Source organism: Solea senegalensis, linkage group LG19 (genome assembly GCF_019176455.1).
Source record: "Solea senegalensis isolate Sse05_10M linkage group LG19, IFAPA_SoseM_1, whole genome shotgun sequence".
Lineage (NCBI taxonomy): Eukaryota > Metazoa > Chordata > Actinopteri > Pleuronectiformes > Soleidae > Solea > Solea senegalensis.
In genome coordinates, this window is record NC_058038.1 from 10,699,497 (window position 1) to 10,725,659 (window position 26,163).

Here is a 26,163-nt window from a genome sequence, read left to right on the forward strand (position 1 = left end):
ATGAATAAAATGGAATTGTACTAATACACCTGAGTTTTATACTTTTAAACGTTTTTGAAACATTTACATTTTTCTTCCAAGTTTACACGGATCAAAGGCATCTGAATAATTGTACTCATCATTTCTGGAAAATGTACACATTCTAGTTACAAAACTGACTTTAATGACCATTATTAGCACAAACACAATATCTTCTTCACTAACACCGGCCTTCTGGTGCTCTGCTATATTGTTTAGGTGGACTTCAGCATCAATTCTTAATGAAAAGTATGGAATAATGCCGAAAGATTGCATTTCAGATGCAATTTCTTGAATACAGCACACATTTTCTCTGTAGAAACGAGGTGAGCGGGCTTAAACAATTATTGACATGAAGTAAGTACAGTAATGTTGTATTTCTCAATTATTAAGGGAAGGAAAAGGATCTATTATTGTCATTACACAAGCAAAATTGAAATTACGAGGTCTGATGTAGGGTTGATGTCAGCACCGCCACACAATGGACCTAACCTGGCGTGTCTAACATTCATGGTGTGAGAAACTCAGGGAGCCCAACGGAAACCCATGCAGACACAGGAGAAAATGCAAAGTCCACACAGAAAGGTCCCAAACTGGGTATTGAACCTTGCACTTTATTGCTAACCACTAAGCCACCATACCAATGATGAGTGTTATTTTTTTCACTTGAGCCTCTGGCCCTGCAATGTATTTGCACATCACTGATGACAAACCTGCTAAAAAGGGGGATTATATAGTAGACAGAACGGTTGTAATTATACACAGTTTGATGATAGATCTATCATCAAACTGTTTTTGAACAACAGTGCTTTTCCAACTGAAATAGCTGCCCACTGGCATCAGAAATATGCTATTAGAGCTATGACAGTGAACTACAACAATTAAGAAAACAATTAAAATCCATTGATTTTGGCACTGGTTTTACTTATCACCATGCTGAAGTGATTCAACTATTGTACACAACCTGAGAGAGGGAGTCAAAAAATATACAGCCAGAGGTCAATTGTTAAATTGTTATAATAGAGACAAATGACACAAAAACAAACAAGTCTCCATAAAGCATTTTTTTTTTATGATGAAACATTTTTGTTTGACATGTCATCCAACGCAGAAAACAGCACACAGCAGTGGCTAGTGGCACTGGATTTAACACAGAATGTTATACTGACAACGTCAATTGTCTTTTTGTTTTTGTTTGGTGGCCTTTTTCCCAGAGCACAATCATAAAGTCCCGAATAGGAATTAAATCTCATTCTGCTGTGTTCCCCCCCCCCTCCCACATGCAGCTGCAGTACAGTCATAAATTGCAATCCATAGTCACAACAACCAAGAGATCCTAAAATGTGGCAAACCAAAATCAAGAATATCAACAGAGAAGCTTCTTTTGTCCACAGCGCAGTGACAAGATTCGCTGTAGACTTTTCCTGATATCTTACACAAAGGCCTGAGAAAAAGATCTATTGCTGCCAAACAAAAGGGAACTTTCAGATCTGAGCATTTCACAGCAATCTCTCCTCATATTAAAATACTGACCACTGTGATCATATCCATGCAGGCCAAAAGATATAAGAGGGAAAGCCAAACGTTCTTTTTTATTATTATTATTTATTCAGTTTAAAAGGCTCTTACTTTGGCTGAAAGAAATGCTTAAATTTGAGCAACAGTATTTCCACACGTCATAACAACAGTAACAGTCTTGAGATGAACCTCTACAGAGCCTCTGTCCAAAACTCCATGCAAGGCTTTCAGAGCACTGAGCACTGGTGTGCACTGGTAAATCGCCTTATATGTCCTGCTTTCATGCCTCAGAGTGAGACAGCAGTTTGTTGCTCCTGTAAAGATATGCCACGGAGACAGCCTCCAGGGTCAGAACACGGTCTCGTACAGCGCTTCTTCTGGAGAAGGATTCAGTGGGCGGCAGGCTACACCTGGAAGTCAGTCCCAAAGTGTCTGATCTGAGCATCAGTCATAGATAGATAGGTGGTCCTCATACTGGGCGAATACTGTGAGGGGAAGCATAGACAAACACGGCTTAGCACATCTGTATTTCATAGTGTCATAGTATTAATAGGGGATGTCCCGATACTACTTTTTTGTGTCCGATGCCAATATCAAAAACTGGAGTATCTACTGATACCGATAGGAGTCCAATACAGTAGTTTTAGAATGGACTACGAAGCTGTTAACACATTTGTGCCGAGTCATTTCAACAGTAACAGATATTGTTCTCCTAAAAAGAAGAATTAAACAGCCCAATCATGACTCAGCTAAAATGTTTTTTTGCTGATTTTTATGTGTGCAAAGTGAAGCATGCGATATATGATCTTTGGATTGTATCGAATTTTACATTTTTATGTGTCCGATATCCAGTTATCCAGAAACCGATTCCCATCCCTGACTATTAAGTGGAACACGAGGAGTGTTTGCTGTGATTATGAGCTGCTCTTAAATGTGGAGGATGTGGATTTAGAGCAGACATAAATATATGTTAAGTTACACTCACACAGAACAGTGCTAAAGAAATGAAAGGTCAATCAGTTGACATTCTGTGGGAACAGTTGGGGTTATAGGATAAATAAATAATAAGGGTTTCAAGGAGTGGAATGGAAATGAGAAACCTGAAGGAATCAGGAAAAGGTCGGAGAAGAGGTAACTTACAGTTTTTGAAAGGTCTGAGTCAGTGAGGTTATTATTATTTTTCCTATAAGATACATTATTGAGAAACTACTAACATAAAACCCATAGATGAGATGTATGGCAGAAAAAAGCAAAACAAATATGCTGTATTTAACTGTATTTGATGCGTTGAAGAACGCAGTACTGTAAATTCATAACATCGGTTAGAAAAAAAATGGATCCGTCTGCTGGAAATGTGTCTCACAGCTCTTTCTGTCTCTGTCTCTGTCTCTGTCTCTCTCTCCCTTCTGCTGAAAAGGTGTTTCAAGTCTGTGGTGAGCTGTCAACACAGTTCAAGCGCCGAGTCAGCCATGCAAACAGGAAAGTTAATGGAAGAGAAACTTCGCCTGAAAAGAAACTTGAATTTGAAAAGGTGAATTTACCAGTGTTATCTATTATTTATCTTCAGCTCTGGATACACATCACATGCTTTCTTTTTTTTTAGATTATGAGCTCAACCAAAGGAAAGACCTGATGTGAGGACAAGAAGCAAAACTCAGTCAACCCCCTAAGACTGCGGTTCAATGCGCACATTAGTCGTAAATCGTGTGTGAGAAATAGCAAAACAGCGCAAACAAAACGAGCATTATTCAGATGGCTTATGGGTATGGGTAAAAATGGAATGCACTTCACAAAGTGGCCAGCAGAGAGCAGTCTTTCACCACTTGCGAAGCAACAACACTCCTAACAAGATGCTGTCAGTGTGAGGATTTGTCCAGTGAAAAACACATGCGTATGTTTGTGGTGTATGCTTTCAGTTAGTGTCGCAGCAGTTTTAGGGTCTGTAATGCACTCCCACTAGAGACACTAGAGCTCCATAGGGCCAACGCACCGACGGAGGTGGGGATCCTCTCCCTATAAGTGGCACACTGTCATATCGAGGACTCCCTCCAAACAGCATGGATTGATTCCTGTGATAGAGAGAGAGGGAAATAATGATGGTAAGTGATTAAACACACAGATACGAAACACGCTGTCATCATTTGTGTATCTTACATGTATTCAGGGGCCGGCACTGCATTGGAAGCAGACTGTGGCGGTGGATTAAGGTTGGACTGGCTGCCCAGGCTGCTGGTGTAGCTGCAGAAGCTGTGGACGTTGGACCTCCTCGGGTTGTAAGATATCCTCCGCGCTTGAGGGTTGAACGGGTCCTCCTCATCTATGTCATCGTACTCTTTGTCCCTGTGAGAGCGCGGCGCGGCGGGCACACGTTGCAGAGGGGAAAACGGAGAGGGCGTGCGTTAACACTTTGCAGGAGTGCAGTGCAGGCGGTGTGTAATGGGATAATGGGGTCGCTCTGTGCTGACCTGCTGCCCATTCGTGTCCACACTCGGAAAGTTGCACACAGCATGACGGAGAGCGCGCAGGCGGCCAGCAGAGAAAACAAAGAGAGGTAGAGGAGCCCTTCCACCCCATCATAGCACACACCCATTAGGGCATCCACATAGTCCTACAGAGACACAATACACACATTCATACAGTATGGTTCAACTTTGTGCTATAATAGTAGTGTACTATAATGTTTTTTCTCACCCTTTTCTTACTTAAACGAAGACTAAACCTATTTTGAAAGTAGAAATTTGTTGGAAGCTCAGACAGCACATGTGTAATCAAAAAGGTGTCCCCATATTAGGCCTGAATTCAGTTCATGATTAATGGAACGTCGTAGATTTACAAAAAAAAAAGGGACAACCATTGTCTTCCCCTCATGCGGAGAGTCTGAAGTCTCTCATGGACGCTTCCGGTGTATTCGTTGTTTGTTTCCTTTGCTCGTCGCAGTTGAGTAACGCAAACACGACAAGCTCGACGTGTGCACACGCCGTCATTTTTGAGGAGAAACATTTGAACGAATTTGAGGTGCCGTTCATTTATTTGACGTCAAAATCGCAGCCGCAGCAAGAAACTTTGAGATGACAGATAAAAGTTTGATAAAAGTTAAATAAATATATGTATATATATACGAGCATGTCAGATTATGCACATTGCTGTAAGATTTAAAACCACAGAAGTTGGCTGCTCTATGTGCCTTTGAGCGATATGCCACAAAGCAGCCTTGTTGAAAAGCGTCCTGCTTGGACTCTGACCTCACCTTGTGCAGCCCGCGGCAGTCGAGCAAGGCTGTCAGCTGATGAACACTGAACTCTGTGGAGTTCAACAGTCGCTGGATCCCCAAAAGGTCTCTCTGTATATAACAAGGTATAGAACGAGGAGAGATTGAAACACCCCTCCACTTCACAGTCTTGTGTGACGGACTGTCAGCCCGCCACTTACCTCAGCAGTGGGGAAGATGGGCACAGAGAACTGCAGCAAGCCCTGGATCTGGATTTGCATGGTGGTCAGAGAACGTTGACAGATTGTCAAAGACTAGAAGGAAACAGGAAACAAGGTAACAAAATCACCCACCCAGCATCACATACACAGTCAATCACCACAAACAATGGGGAGGGGATCATATTAAGAAGAGTATTGTTTGGGAGCGGCATGTCAACAAGTCATTTGGTGTTAAGTAAGGCTACATAATGCGCTTAACACAGAGGACACATCTCCAGACAGATAGGACCAGATTATCCTTTGCCACCAACCGTCTCGCCCACTAGTCACCGTCCCTCCTCCCACTCCTGCCACTAAATCTCCGGCACAAAAACAAAAGAGCAATATTTATATCAACTAGGCCATAAGAGGGAAGATTATTCATACCTACTTAACAAGCATTATTTTAATCCCTGAATGGATACTGCGACAATAACTAACCAAACATGTGGATTTTAATAATTATTGGCCATGGATTAAGCCTTATTTAAGATTAAGCAATATATGCTGCACATGTAAAAACAGTACACATTTAATATAATACATGAGAAACTAAGGAGTCACACTGGTTTGAATTCACCATAACTCACCATATGACTGTGACTACACATCGGGTTCAATGTCGGTGAGTGCAAAAGCTGCTTCCCATATCATGTTGATGAATTTGTTTACCACTCAATCCCCCAGATTAGCATCTGAGGCATCCATGTACCAAAGACTTAAATGTTAGCCTGCGTGCCTCTTTGCAGATGTTTAGTTTTAAAGCCATTACTGCTCCACAACCTCTGTGTAATGACACTAATAAAAAAAAGACAAAATAAAAGACAGGGCGTTCTGTGCTACACTCAGGATCAATGTCTGCTATCCTTGAAAATCATTTTTTTTCACGTCACTCCTAATTTTATTCCGCTGCACAGTTTTTGTGCGATGGCTGTATTGTATAGTCATATTCAAGGCCAATTCTTAATGCAGTTGGATTTCAAGCACCCCTAATTATCCTCTTGAGAAAGGATGATCCGTTTAAACTTTAAATCAATATCACTGGAAATGTTGTACACTAGTTGACCTCATCACGCGCGACAGACTACGGTGACTTAAAAGATTTAAGAGCGTTTCGAGTCAAGGCACCCTGTGGCACAGATTGTGCACGCAGTCAAAGTAAAATTGAATATTCTTTTACCAAAAAAAAAAGTTTAGCATTTAAAATAAAGTAACAAGAAATATGAAATTTTTATAACAAAAAGCCCCAATAATGATGTAGCTGCCTGTTTTTTTTTTGTTTGTTTTTTTATAAAAGAAAGGTAATTTTAAGAAAGCAACACAGAGTTTGAGTCTCAGTAAATAACCACTTTTGATATTTAGTCAATACCTGTTGGAAAGGGTTTGGTAGATTCGGACTGCAAAACAAATAATAGTGTGCAACATCTAGACAGTGAGAGAAACAGGGGAAGGAGAAAGACAGTAAGATGATGATTAGCATTATGCCTGCAGAACATTCAGTAACATGTAGCTGGTGTTTGCTTCTCGACACGCTTCTCGATTACCTGCACTGAGGATATCTGTGGTTTGGTTGACGATAAACTTGTCTGGAGACACGCAGAAGTCACTGGTGCCCTGGAGGGAAAACAACAACAACAACACACTGTAATCAGGCAATGTATATAACAGTACATGTCCCGAGTATTCACACAAATGCTCATTCTCTCTCAACCGCATGCATGTTTACATGCATATACAGTGTTTATTGCTATTTATTTGGCAGGTGACAAACTGAATTCACCCTTATATACCCAAATTTGAGCCGGATCACTGGGCTTCATCTCTGAGAAGTCAGAGATGAATTACAAGCATAACAATCAACCACGGATGCAAGTAAATAACTATAATTTGACGTCTTGATCATGAAATTATAATGTGCATTACTATTTTGTCTGGGTTTCTTTGTAAAACAGTTAATGGATAACAATAATCATTATATTTTAGCACTGAAAATAGAATTTTGGTTCAAGAGCTTCTATATAAAGCTGTGGCATAAACCTTACATTGGGCGGTGGTGTAATGAACGTGTGCTATGTAGCTACCCTTTTACCTTATGTGCACATCAAGCTTTGCTGACTGTGAATTAAATCTACAAAATATTTTGAATGCTCTTTCAGTTCGCCCTGAAAAACTACGACTGAGCAGCAGCAGCAGCAGCAGCAGCCTGGCATTCACTTTAAATCAAGGAAACAAGAAGTCGGTTGCGTTGCTGTTGCAAAATCACTTACCAGAGGCTAATGCCACTTGTTTCTAACACTTGTTTCCACTGCTTTTCATGTCAGCCCCAATCAAAATGCATCCCGTGACAATCTCGCCGCATTGAAGCTCGGCTGGAAAAAGACGCCACGGTAATCCATCTATCCCACTTCTGACAAAGCAATGATCAATAAAGAAACAAATGATGCACCGCAGTGCAACAAAGTAAACATGAGAAGATCACGACAGAACAAGCCCAAGACGCAGAACAGGCTCATCCAACCTACATGTTGTCTTTCTATTAAGACAAAAAAAAATGTATGCTTCTTCCAATTTGCTTTCAAACTCTCAACAGCCCTCTGACTGTAATCATGTTTGTTTTTGACAAACACTGTGCAGCGACATGTCAGTGCTGCTGCTGCTGCTGCTGGATGTCACCCTTCATCTCCGTCTCATTATCTGAGCAGGGACGTTTTATTTATGCTGCGTTTCATCAAACATGTATAAATGTATGAGTGTTTTTTTTTCTAGGACGCCATCGTCATATGCATTCCTTTTAAGTTGCACCACGCAGATGTTTTTTGAGATGTATGCGACAACTTCACTTGTTTCGCTTGCCCCACATTCAAATGCCCCACTTCTGCTCTTTGATAATCCGCCACTGTGGCGAGGACCGGGCTATCTGTCGGTATCAGAGCAGGTACAGAATTGACCTCGGCTCACATGAGATGGTAAACGGTTTCCCAGAGACACCGTTCAGGATAAGGCGGTCAGGGAGGTCACATGACGGGTCACGTTCTACAACTACGAGCTGAGATAAGCCACAGACAACGTCGGAAATATCGATAATCCGGGTCAACAACGCAGGGCGTCGAGAGCCACAACACAGGTCTCCATTTCACACCCAAGTGATTCATTACAGGTTGTAAACAACTAATTCTGTTTTTACTCTGCCACTTGAAATGGCCGTCCAGATGCCAAATCCTGCAAGATAATCCCCCAGATGCCCGATCGCTCTGCAGGAGGCGAGACGATCGAGGAGAGGAGACAGGATGAGGAAAAGCCTGGAAGCTCGCGATTATTATGCATACCCCCCAGACATTGACCCTAATAAGAGCTAAATACACTAAGCCCAAATGTGTTATACATGTCGTGTATGGACAGACGGAGAAAAGAAAGATGAAAGGAAAATAAAGCTATGAATAACAAAAAAGTAATTAATGTGAGACACGGCCTTGGATTTACAGTGCCAAGGCCAAAGGTTGATAAGCTAAAAAGCTGGGGGCTTAAAACCAGCTTTACTACATGACTGACCACAGGAAAGCGCCTGCTGTAAAATAAACACTTTTTTAAGAAGGAGCGATGCCCAAGAACATATTGACATTAATAACCTGATGAGTAACTGCACGGGGTGAAAAGTACAAGAATACAAGAGGACTGTGGCGTCTGGGGCCTGAATTACAAAGTGAGGTAATCGCAGTCTGGTTCTCTCTGGGTATCTGTTTCCACGCCACGTTGTGTCAGACACGGAGCTGTTCACTCTCGAGTTTATCTACCCAACTACAAAACGTGTCCATGAGTCGTTTACCAGAGGTGACATCGTTAGAGCCGCCACAGATCGAGATTATTGTTGTGAGAAACTGCAGAAACACTATGACCAACCAACCGGAATTAGAATAAGGTTATAAGAGAGAGAGAATATTGTTTTAATCCAGTGACAATACAAATATATAATAAATTAAAATCAGTTGGGACAGTGAGAGACATAAATGTTGCATTTATAATCCCATTTTTAACAGTGTGCGGATTATTATTCTCGATACAAAGCAACAGAGGGCATAGAATTTTAGCTCCAAGCACGACTTGCAGAGTCTTATTTATTCCGAGCTGCAACATCAACGCTGTCACGAATGCTGCAGACAATGAAGGAGTGTGCAGAAATGCAGCTATTACGGTCATTACGCTGTTCCTCAGTTTGTTAGAGGCTGTGTTTTCACACCAGATTAGAGCCATGGAAAGCATGTTAAAGCAACATTTATATATATATATATATCTATATGTTCACTTTGTTGCACTTGAGAAATCATTACTCTTCTGTCAGGTCAGTGATGAGGTGGGTTATTAGGCCTGGGTCTGATCCTCTCTGACGTTACCATGGTGATCTACCCAAGTTTGAAGGGAACGCAGCTTTGCAAAATACAGGAAATTCCGGGATACAGTTAGCAGTTAGTTAACCAACCCGCTAATCTTGCATCATGGTATACTGTAATCAGATCATAAATGAAAAAAAAATTATATATAAAAATAAAATACTGAGATAAAAGCGTGACTGTAAAAGACTGTAAAGAAAAAAGTCGTTGTTTTCTCACCACAGCTGTAGCAGTGCCCGCTCCCAGTGAGGCCCAGCTCAGGATCAGAGACAGCGTTACAAAAGCCATGACCCTGAAGCATGACAGCAAATGGCACAGACAGGGTGGGGGGAGGGGGGGTGACAAGGAGATACAGACAAAGACAAGGACAGATGGGGAGAAAAAGATAAAAAGGTTTGTCTTTGTACTAGTGATCTTCAACTCCCCGGCCCGAGTTAATTCGATTTGATCTTTTTCAGTTTTTGCCTGGGATTTGTTGTCCTTCTACCAGAGGACAGCAGCCATAGAATAGACCACATGGCTGAAATGGAATCAATTATGGGGCTGATACGCAGATAAATTAACTTCATTTGTTTATGACTTCGATTCAACCAAGATAATGTGAACGTTTGAAGCGGAAGATTCTTTCTTAGCGAGAAAGGTCTGCGTTCGCCGCTCACAGACGGTGCCGCGATGACTTTCCATCTCCGTCGCCTCGTCATTGCCGCCGTGCTGAATTTGACGCTCGGCACCTTAATTGGCTGCACAACTGTCAGTCATGGACGCGTCAGCTGTCAATCCCTGTGAAGACTTGGCGTCCAATCAAAAACGGCCACATGCTTTGGCAGGTTGACCTCTTGTTTTTCTGCACCTCCTCTGTCTGAACAGAGTGATGAGTTTAACAAGGTCAGCACATTGGAGGGGTAGTTAATGAAAAAAAAGAAGAAAGAGCTCTTCACTATTAACTACAATGCCTTCGTGGCAACTGGCCGGAGCGAGAGAAAGTGCTGTAAGCGAGGGGGAGATAAACTGGGTAAAAAGAGAAAGAATGGGCCCCTGATGGACGTAAAAATGCTGCTCGGGCTTTGCCACTCAGCTGACTCCTCGGACCTTCTTGAAAGCACCAATAAAGCAGCCTGAGAGCACTTAACAATTAGTTAGGGGAGCAGATTCATCCTGCTCAGGCGATCAATAGGCATTAGTGAGAGCCATCTGAAGAAAGATCCTAAGCATTATCTGCAAACACTGACACACTGGCTGCACAAAACCCGACAGACACTGTAGGAGGTCTGGACCGAGAATTGGGCTCGTCAGACAGCATTGTTGTTTTCTACAGCACGACTGGTTGCAATTTACAAAAATGAAAAATCCCTCGTAGAAAAGCAAAAGAGTGTTCTGTAGCAAAACTGTTCCTCTCATGAGAGAAGAAACGTGGACAAAGTCCATCTGTTTGATCTCCCAAGTAAATCAATTATTGAGTTCCATCATCTTTGATATTTGAAGATGTAATTATATCATGGGCAGATTTAATGGAGTGACTTATTGTATCCGGTGCGAGTGACTGCTACCCTGTCTGAGAGAGGGGAAAAATGGCTTCAGAAAGCAGATGAAAGGCAGAAAACTACATACGTGATAAGCAGCCATCGGGATTGCTTGGCCATCCCCAAGCACAAGGCCAAGCAGATAACCAGGTCCAGGATCAGCAGCAGCAGATACGTCAGCCATCTTATAAGACAGGAGAATCAAACAGCAGAAGCATTACAATCCTGATTGATTGTCTCACTCAACGCACACAACACGTACAAGCCCCGGGAAGTGCTGGCCAGACATATGTTCACAAGTGAATGTGTGAGATCTGCGTGTGGTGCATCAGCATTCATGTCTCCTAGTTAGAGCCCATCTGTTTCAGGTCATTTCCAGCCTGTTGGTCTTAATAATTCAACACCACAAATCCATAGACATTAATTTTTCAGGCTCTGAAAATGTCCTTCACGGGGGGAAAAAAAGGACCACACTCGGCGTGGACTCGACACGTGCGCGACCCAAAAACATGCGGATGCTGATGACCAATTCTGGGCAAAAAACACTGACCTTCAGGATGTTACACGGACAAGCAGACCCAAAAACATACTGTGTGTTGACGCCAACTCGCTGTGGCGTATGGGCAATGTTGTCGCAAATGTGTGCAACCAAGGTAAATATCATTCACACTTAAAATACAGCCTTGCCATCCCTTCACTCACAGGAGAGGGCATCTGCTACCTGCTGCACTCAACTTCACTTGGGACAGGGATGGATTCAGAAAATGAATACGAAAGAGTGGGTATAATACTGGAAAACAGAGCAGTGTCACATGTTCCAGTAACACTGAGCTGGCTGTAACATTTGTTGTTCATCAATAAAACTCTGCCATAGGTCTTTCATAACCCGATGGCTGCATGAAATCCAATCGAGACCCAGGAGACGGGTATCAGAATGCACAAAGTGGCAAATGTGGTTCAAAATAAGCTCTGGGTTTGTGATAGAAAGAGCTCTCCTCCCCCGGTGGTGCCATGTGGGGAATATTTATGTATTAAATTTATGATAACAATACGTGAGTGAGTTAATACTGCAGAACCCTACGTGCACTCTTTTGATCTTCATTCCGTTGAGGCTCGCTCTTTCCAATTTTCTCAAATTTGGTCGTGCAGCATAAACAATCAACAGGTTGCACATTTGAACATCTACGGCACGATAGCACTGTGAAATCTCGTGTTCTATGTGCTCAAGAAGAAAACGAGCTGCAGCGGCTCCGGAATTGCACTCCTGATACGGAGCCGCAGCTTTTGGTCGACCGTTGCCAGATATTTTATTCATTTTCGGACAATACGGAGTCTGGGTATGATCGTTTTCTGTGTAACGGTCACTCTATCGTGTACATTTTGACTGTAAGCTCAATTTGATTCAAGCATAGTTCTGGGGATAAAATGTTTAGGGAATCTGACATGGAACGTTTACAGCATTTAAAGGAATACTTCACCGATTGAAGTGTCACTTGGAGGTTGGGAAGCACAATTTTTCAAAAATACTACCCCTATTCTAGTAATACAAAGCTAAATTCAAATCGGTGAAGTATTCCCGATATTAGTTAGTGTCAGTATACCATAGTAAAGGTTAATTAACCAATATAGTTGGCTATAGTCCTCCTGACTCTGCTATGCTCTTGTGTGCAATAAGGAACTCGGAAGCATGAAGGAAGCCAAGTCAGATGCTGGTGCTGTGGAAGGAGTTACTACTACTTTATATATAATCCCTCAAATAATCATGTTAGTTAAAAACGACATTATAAAAAAAATGGTATTTAACATACATGGGCAGCAAACAACACAACAATAATTATTCTCTAAATATCAAATGATGCTATATTCTGCAAGTGTTTAACCAGCAAGTTAAAGCCTCATTTCAGCTTTCCTTTATTTAGCCATTAGGAGCAATGGCTTTTCCGGTCTGTGTTCCAGAGGGGATATCGATTAAACCCCATCTGCTCTGTGTCTGGTCTGGATCCCATACGGTCTCATCCTGAACACAATGTTTACTTCAGCCACAAGAAGTCGAAAACACAATAATGTCAAACACCCCCGGGAGTTGTTAAAGCTCCGCCCACCTGTAATACTCAACGAAGGCTGTGTGGTCAGCAATAGCCGACAAGTCGACGTCGGCTTTGCTCATGTCCGGCAGAGCCGTCAGCTCACGGATGACGTTGTTTACCATCAGCTGCATGAAGGTCAGAGCTTTGAGGTACTCGGGCTTTGTAGAAAAGATTTCATCCAGACGTTCCAGGTGCAGTTTGAGTCCAGTCTCCACATTACCCACAGATCCTGACACCTACAAAACAAGGTAATAATAATAATAATAATAATAGTCATCGTGTAAGAGAATTAGAAACTAGGAAATGATATGGATAACATAAAGGAGGTGACATGTGAAGAAGAGTCAGGATGAAAACAAGGTCAGGGGGAAAAGGGAACCCGAAATAAATTCATAAAAACAGATATTCATAAAGGGAAGATTGGAAATGTATAGAGAGGTCAAAGAAGCAGAGGAGCATTCCCTCAGGAGCCGATTAACTTTTCCTCTTTTACCGTGTGTTTTATTCAGATAAACAACGTTAGAGGAGAATACTGATCACAGCGCCAAGGAGACCTGTTGGAGGGGCCATTGATAGGGAGACGTTAAGTTGGAGGTGGCATGGTGGAGTACGTACATTTTACTTTTCCGCTTGAACCAAAATATGCGATGCAGTAAATACCTGCCTTTTTCATATTATCAGTGGAGCTAGAAATGGGGACAATTTAAGCCCAACGCTGACGGGGGGGGAAATATTTTCTCTCTACCGCAGCAAGACTAAAAAGAGAATCACAGCTACAACTGTTTGACCTACTTATGGGGCTACAGATAATTCAAAAAAGTGGCATTCAAAAGGCACAATTCACACTGTCACAGTAAACAAAACGACTATTTTACTCAAAGTTCAGATCAAACACACGTTGGGCTTTTGTATTGTTTTACCAGAGAAGAACGTAGTGTTGATTTTATGTGTTTTTATGTGATTGTATTTGTTTTATGCGTACACAGGCAATATTATTTCAATGAATTTATTTATTTATTTTATCCCCGTTTTATTCTTTGTACAGCTTTGTGTTTGTTTAAACTTGTGCTATATAAATAAAGTGGATTGGATTGGATTGGAAGGATAAAGCGGCAGACAATGATTTGGTTTTTTTTTTCAATAACGTCTTTTTGATATTTAAAAAAAAAGGTATTCCATTTCATATGATGCATCAAACATATTCCATGTTTTTGACCCTTCTGTGACCTTGACGTCGCCGCCGACAGGATGTGGCTTGCGTGCAGTACTACTCATTACCATAAGTCCTAGACCGTTTGTCAAACACTAGGGACTGGCGACCTGTCCCGGATGTGACCCCGCCTTTCGCCCCATGTCAGCTGAGATCGTCCAATAACAGACAAGATCCACCAGCGCGTCACACGTTTGTGACGTCAGCGTCTCAGTACCGTAACTCCCAAACGGCTGAATAACTGCCAGATATCGTCAGTGAAAGTTGTCAGAAAACTGGAAAAAAGGGGCAAAAACAAGCATGGCCATAATGGGGGTTAAAGAGGGAATTTTCTTTTTCACTCCATCAACTGCCATATAAAATCAATGTCACCATGTTTTGTTTTGTTTTTAGAAATGATATGGTTTTAGAATTAAAGTGATTCCAAATCTGGCAACTTATGATAACACACACACATATCATCATCATCATCATCATCAGCTGTCAGTCAAGACGAGTATGATTGTCACATCTGCACACACACACACTAAAACTTCGGTAGCCCTGGTCGTCTGGAAGAAATCATAGTAGATGCCAATTAGCTGAAATTCTCCAAATTGAAGAGTGAATGAAAAACAATGTTTTTGCATGTAGTGCCTCACCTTAACAGATGACAAATAACCACCCACATCACAATGACCTACTCACAACAGTGCGCTTAAGATTACACTGCGTAGGAGGTTTCACTAACTCTGAACAGATGTTGTTTTTTGTGTTGAAATATGCAGCACTTTTACAGTCAGTCCCACTTTCTTTCTTTCTTTCTTTCTTTATCCTCTGGCTCTCTATTACGCTCCTCATTTCTGCAGCGCGTTCGCGCTCTCCCCGAGTACCACTGTTCACTTTCAAGCGACGGAAACTCGCCACAAAAAGCGATGAAAACGTATCTTGGTCTTCTAGACGCGACGCTGCCAACGCTTGATCGAATTCTACTGAGTAAATGCTTACGATGGCTTCTAAGAAAGAGTATCCATGTGGAGATGAGGCAAAGAGCCAGGCCCATCCTCCACTCCAACACTCCCAAGGGGAGAGTATATGATTGCCAGTAAACTGCTCTCACTCCCCACCTCTAGGTTCATCATCTCTCGCAACACCCTGAATCTTATCTTGCAAGCCGGTCTGTCTGAGTGTGAGAAATGGGATCCATCAGCTCACTGCTGTGGGTGATCTGCATTTCCCTAATCGGAACCGTCCTGTCTCCGTTTGAAAATGGATTAAAAAAACTCACTTTTACTGAGAGTGAGTCGCGCGACGGCTCGTCTCCTTCTATCGAGGCCCGCGCGTTAAATGAGACTGACTGATTGGCCCACAGCGCGCCACTTGGCCTCCGGTGACTTTTAGAAATGTGAAATTCACAGTGTCGTCTGTGACGCCGAAACAATGTACACGATCGCAAGCGGAGTAAAATGATATCCGGGCAGGCTTGTGTGTGTGTGTGTGTGGTGCAGTGAGTGGCAATTTGTCTCAGGCCTCACAAGACAGCTTTCGCTTTCAAAGAGGAAGTGCGCTAATCACAGTTGAAATTTCAAATGCGTGTGGTGTCACTGCTGCGTTTCCTCATCCATTGTCTCCTGAAGAGCTCTTAATAGCACAATGGATATGTATGGCTATGAAGAAGAAAGCATGTGAACGATCGACATTTCCAAAGGGAATCATCACAACTTTCCCTCGGCGACAGACAAGGATCCCCTTTTGGAGAGTGCGAGAGTGCATATTTTACTTAACAAGCCATCAAACTGCTCTTATAGAGTAAATCACAAACCCCGCGGGAGTCGTGGAAAAACAAGAGTCAGACAAACCTGATATCAACTCTGCGAGTGAAATGGAAGAAAGGAAAAGAATATATATTGAACTACTGAATGGACTACCTTAGATCCAGGTTAATAGAAGCAAACGTGAGGGGGCAATAAACCCTTTGGTAAACCAGGAGAGAACAGAGGAGATAATATGCTTTAATTCTCAAGACTACAACACAAAGGAATGAGCAGCTGGCCAACGCATCGACTCTCCAAGTAGAGTACATTACATCAAGCTATGGTTTTCAGTGAGTGAGAAAGCCTCGGTTCCCGTGGGGGAACATACGCTTCTCATGCAGCCACAGTATACTCCATCATGCTCCAGTATCAAATCAATAGCATGCAACCACGGAGACAGTCAGGGCCATGGATGTGAATTCATCTAATTTACCTCCTATACTGGATACAGAAAGTTCTGCAAACTACACCCCTTTAGCAGCTTACTTGGGACACTAAGCTGAAACTAATGTCATCTAACAGAGCGGGCGTGAAAGAAAGCCTCCGTCTCCGAGCAGATAACCTTCAGTCGCTGTTCAAACGTTGTTTTACGGGGGCATTTATTCTAATGTGCCGTCTTCCCTATTGCTGCCGAATTGCATTGCACTTCACTGGAAGGAAAATAAACTTCACACTCCGCCACAACGACGTGTCCTTACATTACTGTAACATGTGTGTGTGAGGCCTCTTAGTGGATGTGTGATATGATATGGCCAAGCACACACACACACACACACTCACATATAAAGTGCCCACACACACAGAAGAGAAGGCTCAGAGAGATGGAGGGGCGAGGCTTAACATCCATTAATGCACTACAGATGGGAGTTAATCCTCTTCTTCCTCATTGTGATTATTGCTTCTCTGACTCCCGTGCTTGTACCCCCCCCCCCCACACACACACTTATTCCCACTCCCTCTTCCCCCACTAAGCCTCCCAAATAACTTCCCTGAATGCAGGTCAGGAGTTGCACGGGAAAACAATCCCCATTAACAAATCCCGAGGCAGCCGCCACCTTGATTCTTTCACTGTGACGAAAGGCGGACCCAGAGCCAGAGACATATGTCCACCCCAGTAATAAAGGCGGAGCTCCGGCGTCTAACAGCTGTAAATCAGCGCTTCCTGATGGAGTGAGACGCAAGCTATGAAAAGAGTATGCTTTGTGCTACCGTGGCCGATAAAATATGTCGGCAATTATATAAAAAAAAAACACACTTCGTGAGATGTAGGAGATTAGCAGTCGTTCACAGTAAAAAAGAGCGTTCATACATCTTACACCTGTGACACATTTATTGCCCAGGCAGCTTGCAGTGACTCAGCTGTTAAATTGCAACGTATGTAATGGGAATCACTTTGGCGACGACGGTTAAGCTCCATCTTACACCTCGTGACTCAAAAATAAGAAGAAGAGTGCAAGCGTCTTTAGTAATTCAGCCTGTCATTTTCCCATCCGGCACCGACTTTGTTTAAAAAGCAAGAGCACTGTGCCGTAACGGAGCGCCCGTGGTCATGCCGATCTTAACATGAGATGTGGTTCAGCACATTCGAGGCAGTGACAACCCAGAATGTCGGACTTGGAGCTTTTCTTATACTATTTGACAGATTATTCATTAAAATAGAAATATACCATGGTACAGGTATATTAACTCTCAGAGGGGAATGGGAGGTGTTTCGTTAAACCCCCAAAACACGCGTGGCTAGTGAAGAGTACGTTTCTTTTTGTATATAATGCTAAACGACTGAATTGAGACTAATTGCGATCATTTATGAATTGTGATTGCAATACAATTTTTACGTCATTATGCTTATTCTCATTCAAAAAAACATATTTAAAATAAAACATTTTGGCTGCTTGTGATTTGAAATGTCTTGCAATTTCGATACCATTCCTTGTTCAGCCCTAGTGCTTATTACATTAAAATAAATCCCTTTATATGAATTATGACACACTGGAGGACGCAGTGAGTCGCGCTGGGTATGCTCCTCTCACCAGATTATTGATGCCCCCCAACGTGTGATTGGCACTGGAGAGTGAGTAGGTCAGCTGGTACACCCCATCGTTGGTCTCACTGTTACCATAGAAACCCACTCCTACAGCAGAACTGCGGAGAGAGAGAGAGACAAAAAAGCAAAGGAGAGATTCAGATCACACTGCTAATATGATAAAGAGTGAGCGTGTTGTTTGTTTTATGATGCTACTTGTTGATAGTGGACTGCATGGGGAGTATTAGAAGATAATTAACACAAAGAAATCATAATTTCCCAAAGGGGAAACATTAAGCCTTTAGAAGAAACTCAGTATTATGCACGACACCAGTAAAAGCTCCGTATTGTCTTATATAAACTTTATTACTTTACATTCATAAAGTAAAACACGCCACTGGCAACTGAAGATTAATTAACAAATGCATGAATACATTTCAAACACGTCAGAGACAGAAATGTCAAACGTCCGTTTCCTGCTTCTCCTCATTCTTGGCCCAAACCACATCAGAATTCTGCTCACCACCTGAAAAGGGGTATCAAAGTGGATTAAACAGAATCCCCATTCCCCCACTCTGCTACAGCCTTCTGTGACTGTCTCTGACCCTCTGTAATAGTGAGGATTAGAGTCCTAACCCCAGAGTCAGTGTGCCCTCACTGCTTACGGCATCGACTGACATGAGCAATGATACAATTTCAACACACTTTAGTGTGGCAAAGTCAGTCTCGGAGGTTAATGGCACGTTCAGCCAGATTTTGGGGGCATTTTGCATCGCCACAGAGAGAGAGCTCATAAATCACACTTTGGACAGCAAGAGATCAGAGCAGGATGTTGTGGGATAACTGTGCTGCAAAATCCCCACCCCCAACCCCAAACCTTGCAGGTACACTTGGTTGGTTAACTTCACCCTCCTCCTCCGCAGTGAGCCAAAATAAGGCAACAGAGGAAGTTGATCGAGTTCCGAGAGAGGACGTTGAGGCGAATTTTATTTTAGAATTGAACACATCCTGTCAGGGTGTGTGGGATACGTCACTGTGACACTTATGTGCACAGGTGTGAGCTTCTTGTTGTTTTCCACCTGTTGCTGTAACCTTGTAAACATAATACAATCCACTGAGTGTGATGTGCTAAAATAGTTCCCTCTGATTATGATTAAGGCCCCAGAGGGACATTTTCACATTAACCTGGTAAGAGAACAAAAAAAGGAAATGAGAGCAAAAAAAATCCCTTAAAACTCACCGGTCACTTTGTTAAAAAGCAAACAATCATTTCACTCTCCGCTTAAAACATTTGTGTTGCAGTGGATCTGTAATGGCCTGTACAATGAGCTCTTCATTAACCCTGTGGCTAACCGAGTGACACGTCAGTGACAATAAACACCCACTAATGATACAGCAGCAAAACAGTAATGACACCATCATCGGGCAGCGTAGCCTCAAGGGAGGCATTACTGTTTTGGCTGCTGCGGATAGAGGTGTTAAAAGAAACCCACACAATAAACAGCAGGTCTCATGCATATGCACCCGTCAGGTTCTTTACTGCTTTTGTTCCCGTGTGTATAGATGTGTTTACGGCACACTGGGAGACAACTAGGAAACTGTACTTTAGTGTTCACACTGTGTTGTGAGCTGGGAACAAATGGCTACACGGGATAAAATGTTCATGACGAAAAAAGACCTTGATTTTCTCGAGCGAGGCCGGTGTAGTGCTCCTATACCAGCTCAGCGAGTTAAGGTCTGTTTTTATCCTTAACATAACTTTACACTCCTGGAGAGTGAACTGCAGCATCTCTTAAAAGGTCCAGTGTCTAATGGTCAGACTGCAGTGGACCAAGTGGTTTTTGCATTTTCCATAAGGAATAGTGCCAAAATAACCATTCCATTTTTTGGTACCCTTCCCTTGGGGTACCAGAGTAATGGAACGCTACAGTAACCTGTGACAAAACCCACTTATTTAAACATGCCTACGGGCAGTACAGTCCATAATATCTACCCGTAAACCCTCCTGTGAGTTACATACTGGCGCTTTAACTTGTTTTAGTTAGTTAAAATTCTGCGGTAAACCTTAATCTTTCCTTTATATCAGGACAATTTATCTAATTTATTGGTAAACAATCCGATCTTTCTTAAATTACATTAAAAAGTACATCTGAACTTTGCGGGGGCAAAAAAGATAATTACAGTCAAATACAGTGTGTTGCATGAAAGGATTTTTTTTGTACTCTGCCCTCGCTTTGCTTTGCACAGCTCTGCGTCTTCTTATTTCTGGTCCAGCTTCAAAGAGGTCACAGAGATATTTAACAAGCATATCATTGTTAAAGGAGACAGTCCATAACTCAATAACGGCACTGATCACGTTATGCAAGAAATGATTATGTAAAATGAGTATTATTCATTGGTTTAATCCACAACACCTAGACATTTTTTCCACGGATCGATCCATTAAACCGGACGTCGCGTGCAGTGCGGCAGTTTACTTGTTGACCTACGTGTGTGTGTGTGTGTGTGTGTGTGTGTGTGTGTATGGAACAGCTCTACAGAGGAGAGAGAAGCACTTTGAGCAGAGACCAGAAAACAACAGCTCCTTTGCTAAGCAGCGTCATGCCCAGTCACTTAGCATTTACAACAGAGCTTGTGTGCTGCATCTGTGGTTCGGTAAGGACGCTGCAAACTAACAACGTTAGAGCCCAACACTTGTCACAAGTTGAACCGGATCTGAACACAAATTCAATCAAGCCTGTTCAAGGGGAATCATTCACTTCTGCCACGATCATTTTTGTCATTGTATTTCAGTGCATTTCATCCATTAATCTTTTCATTGTTCGTGCCAAAGTAGATGGCTCAAAGAACAACACAATCACATGTAAAGCCATGTCTTGTGATAGCACCATGACATTATTTATCCATTCAGACTCACCATATGATGAGGCCTGTGACAACAGCCGCCCATGTGACACAGCGGCTGCTGGGTCTCTTTGTGTCCTCGTCCATGTCCTTGCGGCAGCAGCAGACACAGACCAGGTATGCGGCCAGGACCAGGAGGCTCAGACCCAGACCCACGGCACCGATACATGCCAGAATTATCAGAGACTGAGGAGAGAGAGAGAAGATGCAGAAGGACATGAACTGAAGTCAACACAATAAGTCATTTTAAATTAAATTACACTGACATAGAGTATTCCCCCAAGAATTCAAAAAGACATTCTATCCAATTTGAAAGGAATGTATGACCCCACCAAAGTTCCATTGTCTCTTACTCTTATTCTTCTTGGAAATAATATTCTTAACTCCCTCTTTGATTGTACGTCGCTGCTCCTCGAAAGGTTTATATACTGACTGTATAAATGTTTGTGGAAAGACATGTTGAACCTGACTAGGATAATAACACCAGCACAAACTCTCCCGATAATAAATATGAAGGTCAGAAACCGGTGCCGGGAGGACTGATCTATAGGAGGTACAAGCACTGCACCTCATTCAGCACATGTTTCTGTCTATTTTTGTATGCTAAAGAAGACTTTTTATCTCTTTATCATTTCTACTCAACCAGTTTTCCACAGAATTTCATGGAAACTGGTGAAGTAGTTTTTGAACTTGTAACAGACAAACAAACAGCAACAGACAACATATCCTCCCTGGACGAAGTTCAAATAAGAGATCTTAGAAGAGGCCCGTAGCTATCAAGTGTGTTATCGAGGTGTCGCACAGCCCGAACAGTATCACACAACACTCGTGTGCGGAGATGGTTGTGAGGTCAGCGTTCGTAGCTACCTCACCTACAGTAAAGGGAATACAGACTGAGGCTGGTGGTCTTCGGGCGAAGAGAGAATCTTCAGAGAATCTTGATTTTTTTTCTTCTCTTCTGCCAAGTGAGAACTTGGACCATGGCTGAATGGAAAACAGAAACGATCCAAGGCTGTGTGTGTGTGTGTGTGTCATGTGATACCGTGGCTTTCATTCGGTCTTGTGATTTCTGAGAGTAGAAAATATTTAAAGCCTGGAGGACTGAGGGAAATAGAACACTGATGCAGAGGACATGTAAATAAACACCGTTTTGAAACGGTCTGTATGGACCCGGTGCAAAGGCAGCACTCGGCAATAGAGTTCATTGTTTCAATCACAAATCCATACAGACCTTAAAATACATTGCAGAGCTGCTTCCAAAAATAGAGACAACACAGAGTTCCACGGTAAAGAATTTTGCATACTGTCATGGTTTAGTTCCACATTATTCTCAGAGGGAAATTTCTCTAGTCATTTCTTTGAATTACAACAAGAAAAGTCCGGTGTATTAGGAAAACGTTCTTATTTTACGCAAGCAAGCAACATTACTTCACTTTTTTGTCTTCCCCCAGCATCTCAAAAACAAATCCATACGGCATTGCATATTAATCGATGAAACGATTATTAATCGATTACTAAATTAATCGACAACTATTTTGATCATCGAACAATCGGTTTGAAGCTTTTTTCATGATTAAAACAAGATTTCCGATTGTTTAAGCTTCTTAAATGTGAATATTTTCTTCATTTCTTTGCTCTGGATAACAAAAAAACCAATCAAAGTTAATGATTTTGGTTTGTGGACAAAACAAGACATTTGAGAACATCATTATTTCCAGGTTAAACAAACACCGATCCACATTTTTTAAGGTTCTCTGATATTCTGAACACCAAACGATTAATCGAGAAAAGAATCGACAGATTAATCGACTATGAAAATAATCGTTAGTTGCAGCTCTAGTTTATTATAAAGCTGATTTTCCTGGTTCAGTCTGAAGACATTTGGTTAGTTTAATACTATCCAATCTAAAAGCAAGACCTTGATTTTCCAGGCACATTTTAGTGCCCTGAAATAAGAGTTTGGGTCTCATAGATTATCTGGAGCTATTTCTTGAAAACAATGTCCATTTGGATGACGATGACATTAAGAAAACTAAGAAACAAAAAAAAGTTCTTTCTAAAAATGTTCTTGCTTGCTCTTATGTAGGTTTACAACTACAAAAACCTTCACACACAATCAGTAGTTGACATAAACCATGCACAATAATAAATAGGACTTTGTCTTTTGGTTATGGCGCTGGTCAAATAATTTATCTCAAGGCTAGAAAACAGGACTTGATGTCATGTCACTACCAGTTGCCACTTTGTCATTGAATTAAATCAATGGTCAGAATAAAAGCATGTGTGTACGACCTAAGATCAACCTGACCTTGAAAAATACCAATATTCTCACAATTTCATCGAAACTAAAGTATACGGTTTACACCAAGACGTAAGATTTATTACAACGTAAACCATGTAAGTCAGTACTGAAGTGATGACACTTGAGCTGTCCCAATTTAACTGGCACCAAGGCCACAACCTTAATCCAATGATTGTTAATCACTCTGGAGCTTTTTTTTAAAGACACAGAAACGCTGTATGTGGAGGACGCTTTCAACACCTAGATTTCCTGTCACTACAGCTCAGTTCAAACCCCTCATGAGAATGTACTGCTGCTAGATCCACTCTTTCCTCCAATTTTCCACTCCATTGTTTTGTAATTAGATATGCAAGCACTTCCATTTCCGGGGGCAAACACATGAGAGGGAGGATAGGAGCGACAGAGATGGAAAACAACCACAGTGTCATTAGTCGGCCAAAAGTCATAGATCTGTTGTGGAAAGACCTCAGTAGACTGACCTCTGGGTAAGAGGTCATGAGGAAACCCATGGTGATTTTAATACTTGAAAAGACAGACGCGTGTGTGTATTTAGACGTGATGTGTGGCAGGAGGTCGTGTTTGAGCATACACTTAGACCGGAAACGCTGAACTCATCCAGTATGCGGAGGGGAAGTTTTGAGAAAATAAAGATAGCTGTGACACTCACCTGCATAAATTATAATTTGACATTCATGTTCCCATCAATAGCACTATAATTATTCAAAACGTTACATTTGAAGGGGAGAAAACACAACGGTTTTGGATGTTTTTACCACAGCGTGAACTTTTCTGCCCATAGATGAAAATCACAGATAACTGGTTTGTTCAACATTCACTCAGGGGCAAAAAAAATCTATCTTTAATTATGTGACATTTATCACAACTATTATTGAAATGGCTCGATTTGGAAAACTGTTGTTGTGATAACCCCGATAGTCATATCATATCACCCGGCCTTGTAAAACCATTCCCATCTTATCTTATCACACATTTTATTATATAATAACCCCAGTCAGTCCCCATCATTAAACATGACAGTCTGTGACATTTACATGGCATCCACTTGCTGAATATCTGTACTCAAGATGAATTATTATTATCATTATTATAATATGTTTTATACACTGAGACGTCTTCAATCAAATCTCCGGGAAAAGAAACATCTGGAGCAAAAACTAAAACCAAATCCTCACTTTTGCAGAGAGGAAACTCTTCATAATGTAAGGTTTAGGTTGTAGGTGTAGGTTTGTTTGCAGTGTACGTGTGTAATAATAAAAAACATTATTCCTACTCATTTGGATGTTGTTTCAGTGTATCTGAGATATCATGCGTGATCAGGCACATATGTGGTTCTACATAATGGTTAACCACATGTAATATGAGCCATCTTTGTTAATACAGGTCATGTGTCGTCATGTGATTAGTGCAGCGCAGTGTGGCGTCTTACAGCGCTCTTATATCGCTTGCTTCCTGAGGGGGGAGCTGCACTGATGCTCCACACTAAACACTAAAATCACGTTTGTTTCACTCAACACTCAACATGGCAGTTTGCCTCGAAACTACTTTCGTCTCACCGGTGCACTGACACCGTGGACGACAAGGACGGCGCACGTGTTTTGTGGCGAGGTTCTCCACAAACGGCGTGCGCTTTTTACGCACAGGTGCAGTGATACGTACCTCCTGATAGCTCGCCTCCTCCGGTTTGAAAGTGTTGTCGACCGACTGGAAGATGAAACTGAAGTGTGGGAAATTGTGCAGCCAGTATGTCCACCACGGAGCAACGTATTCAAGTCTGACAGTGGCCATCACTGCTTTTTTAAAAAAAAAAACAACAACAAAAACAAAAACACTAGACCACGGGCGGCGGCACGCTCTTCCCTTGGAGATCTTTTGACGCTCGAATATTCCCAGATTTTATGAGAAAAGAAAAGAGTCGCGACTTGAATTGCTACCGAATATTAAAGTAGAAGTTGTTTATTTGCCATGGCACCCTCAGGGCAAGGCCGACTATCACTACTCCCCGCTCCAGCTCCCATAGCTGTGCGTAAACTGCAATGTTGCGCCACTAATGAAAAGTATACAGCTTCAGTGAGGGCCGAGCGTTTGTATCCGAGACACGGGACCGAGTGACGACATGAACCTTCCCTCCTACAACAAAGAAGGCGTGACGACCACGCCACTTTCCCGTGAAGTGGTTTTGAGGCCTTTATTATGAAAAGCCAACAGTGATGGTGTATGATAAACGTCTGCTTTGTACAAAATAAAGACATTGTCTGCACTCGCTTTGCAAAATGAACATTTAAAAAAAAAAAAGAAAGAAAAAAAGATCAAACACAGAGAGGAAGACCTCCTGGCGACTAAATTCTTATTATATGTATATTTTTCTCCGAGGAAACTTTTGATAACACAATAAAAGTCACATAAAATAAAAGACGCCTGTCTGGCCTCGAAGCAGTGGTGGTCCAGTGTAGTATTTATGACTTCTGCTGTTAATGTCTGACCTCTTGTGGACAATGAGGAGCACTGAGGTGAACACTAATGAGCAGAGTAATGAGATGTTGCAAACACTTGCACACAATGTTTGTTTGTTTCTCCTGCACCGGAATCATGGCAACAACTCTTTGATAATGTTGGATTTTATTTGTTGAATGGCGAAGCAATGCGGTTTGAACTCACATCCCACTGCAGGAAGACGGTTGAATAAACAAACCTGTTTTGTGCAAAAGTTGAGTTGAGACACAGTTCATCGCCATTAAAACAAGAAAAACAGAGGAGTAAGTGGGAATCTCGAGGTTCATAGGTGTGTTTATTCCAGCAAACTGCAAAGACGAGGCGTGGTATGCTGTGCATATGGACCTTAAATTACGCAGCTTCTAGAACCAGGACGCATCAGAATGCAACTTTAAAAATTCACATTCAGCTTTAAAGGGCAGTA

General features: G+C 42.0%; 1 protein-coding gene and 1 long non-coding RNA gene across 2 annotated transcripts; both read right to left on the reverse strand.

Annotated features, from left to right (window-relative positions):
• Positions 1-1,067: 1,067 nt before the first annotated feature.
• ttyh2l (tweety homolog 2, like) lies at positions 1,068-25,352 on the reverse strand. The gene is made up of 14 exons (XM_044050948.1): positions 24,906-25,352; positions 20,940-21,112; positions 18,030-18,141; positions 13,012-13,232; positions 10,998-11,093; positions 9,609-9,681; positions 6,549-6,618; positions 6,374-6,429; positions 4,966-5,058; positions 4,784-4,876; positions 4,002-4,144; positions 3,691-3,876; positions 3,527-3,605; positions 1,068-2,021 (listed from the first exon to the last, which is right to left on the reverse strand). Exons 1-14 carry the CDS (start codon positions 25,032-25,034, stop codon positions 1,941-1,943), a joined length of 1,605 nt encoding a protein of 534 aa, XP_043906883.1. The 5' UTR covers positions 25,035-25,352; the 3' UTR covers positions 1,068-1,940.
• Positions 14,611-15,467, reverse strand: LOC122785227. The gene is made up of 2 exons (XR_006362269.1): positions 14,848-15,467; positions 14,611-14,757 (listed from the first exon to the last, which is right to left on the reverse strand). It is a non-coding gene; the product is annotated as an uncharacterized LOC122785227 (long non-coding RNA).
• Positions 25,353-26,163: the final 811 nt, after the last annotated feature.

Excerpts from the sequence above, each read along its gene's own strand:
- ttyh2l (XM_044050948.1), bottom strand. The coding sequence starts at position 25,034 with ATGGCCACTGTCAGACTTGAATACGTTGCTCCGTGGTGGACATACTGG. Across the intron at positions 18,142-20,939 it reads GTCACAGGCCTCATCATATG|TTCTGCTGTAGGAGTGGGTT; the intron begins GTGAGTCTGAAT and ends CTCTCTCCGCAG. Across the intron at positions 3,877-4,001 it reads TGGACACGAATGGGCAGCAG|GGACAAAGAGTACGATGACA; the intron begins GTCAGCACAGAG and ends GCGCTCTCACAG.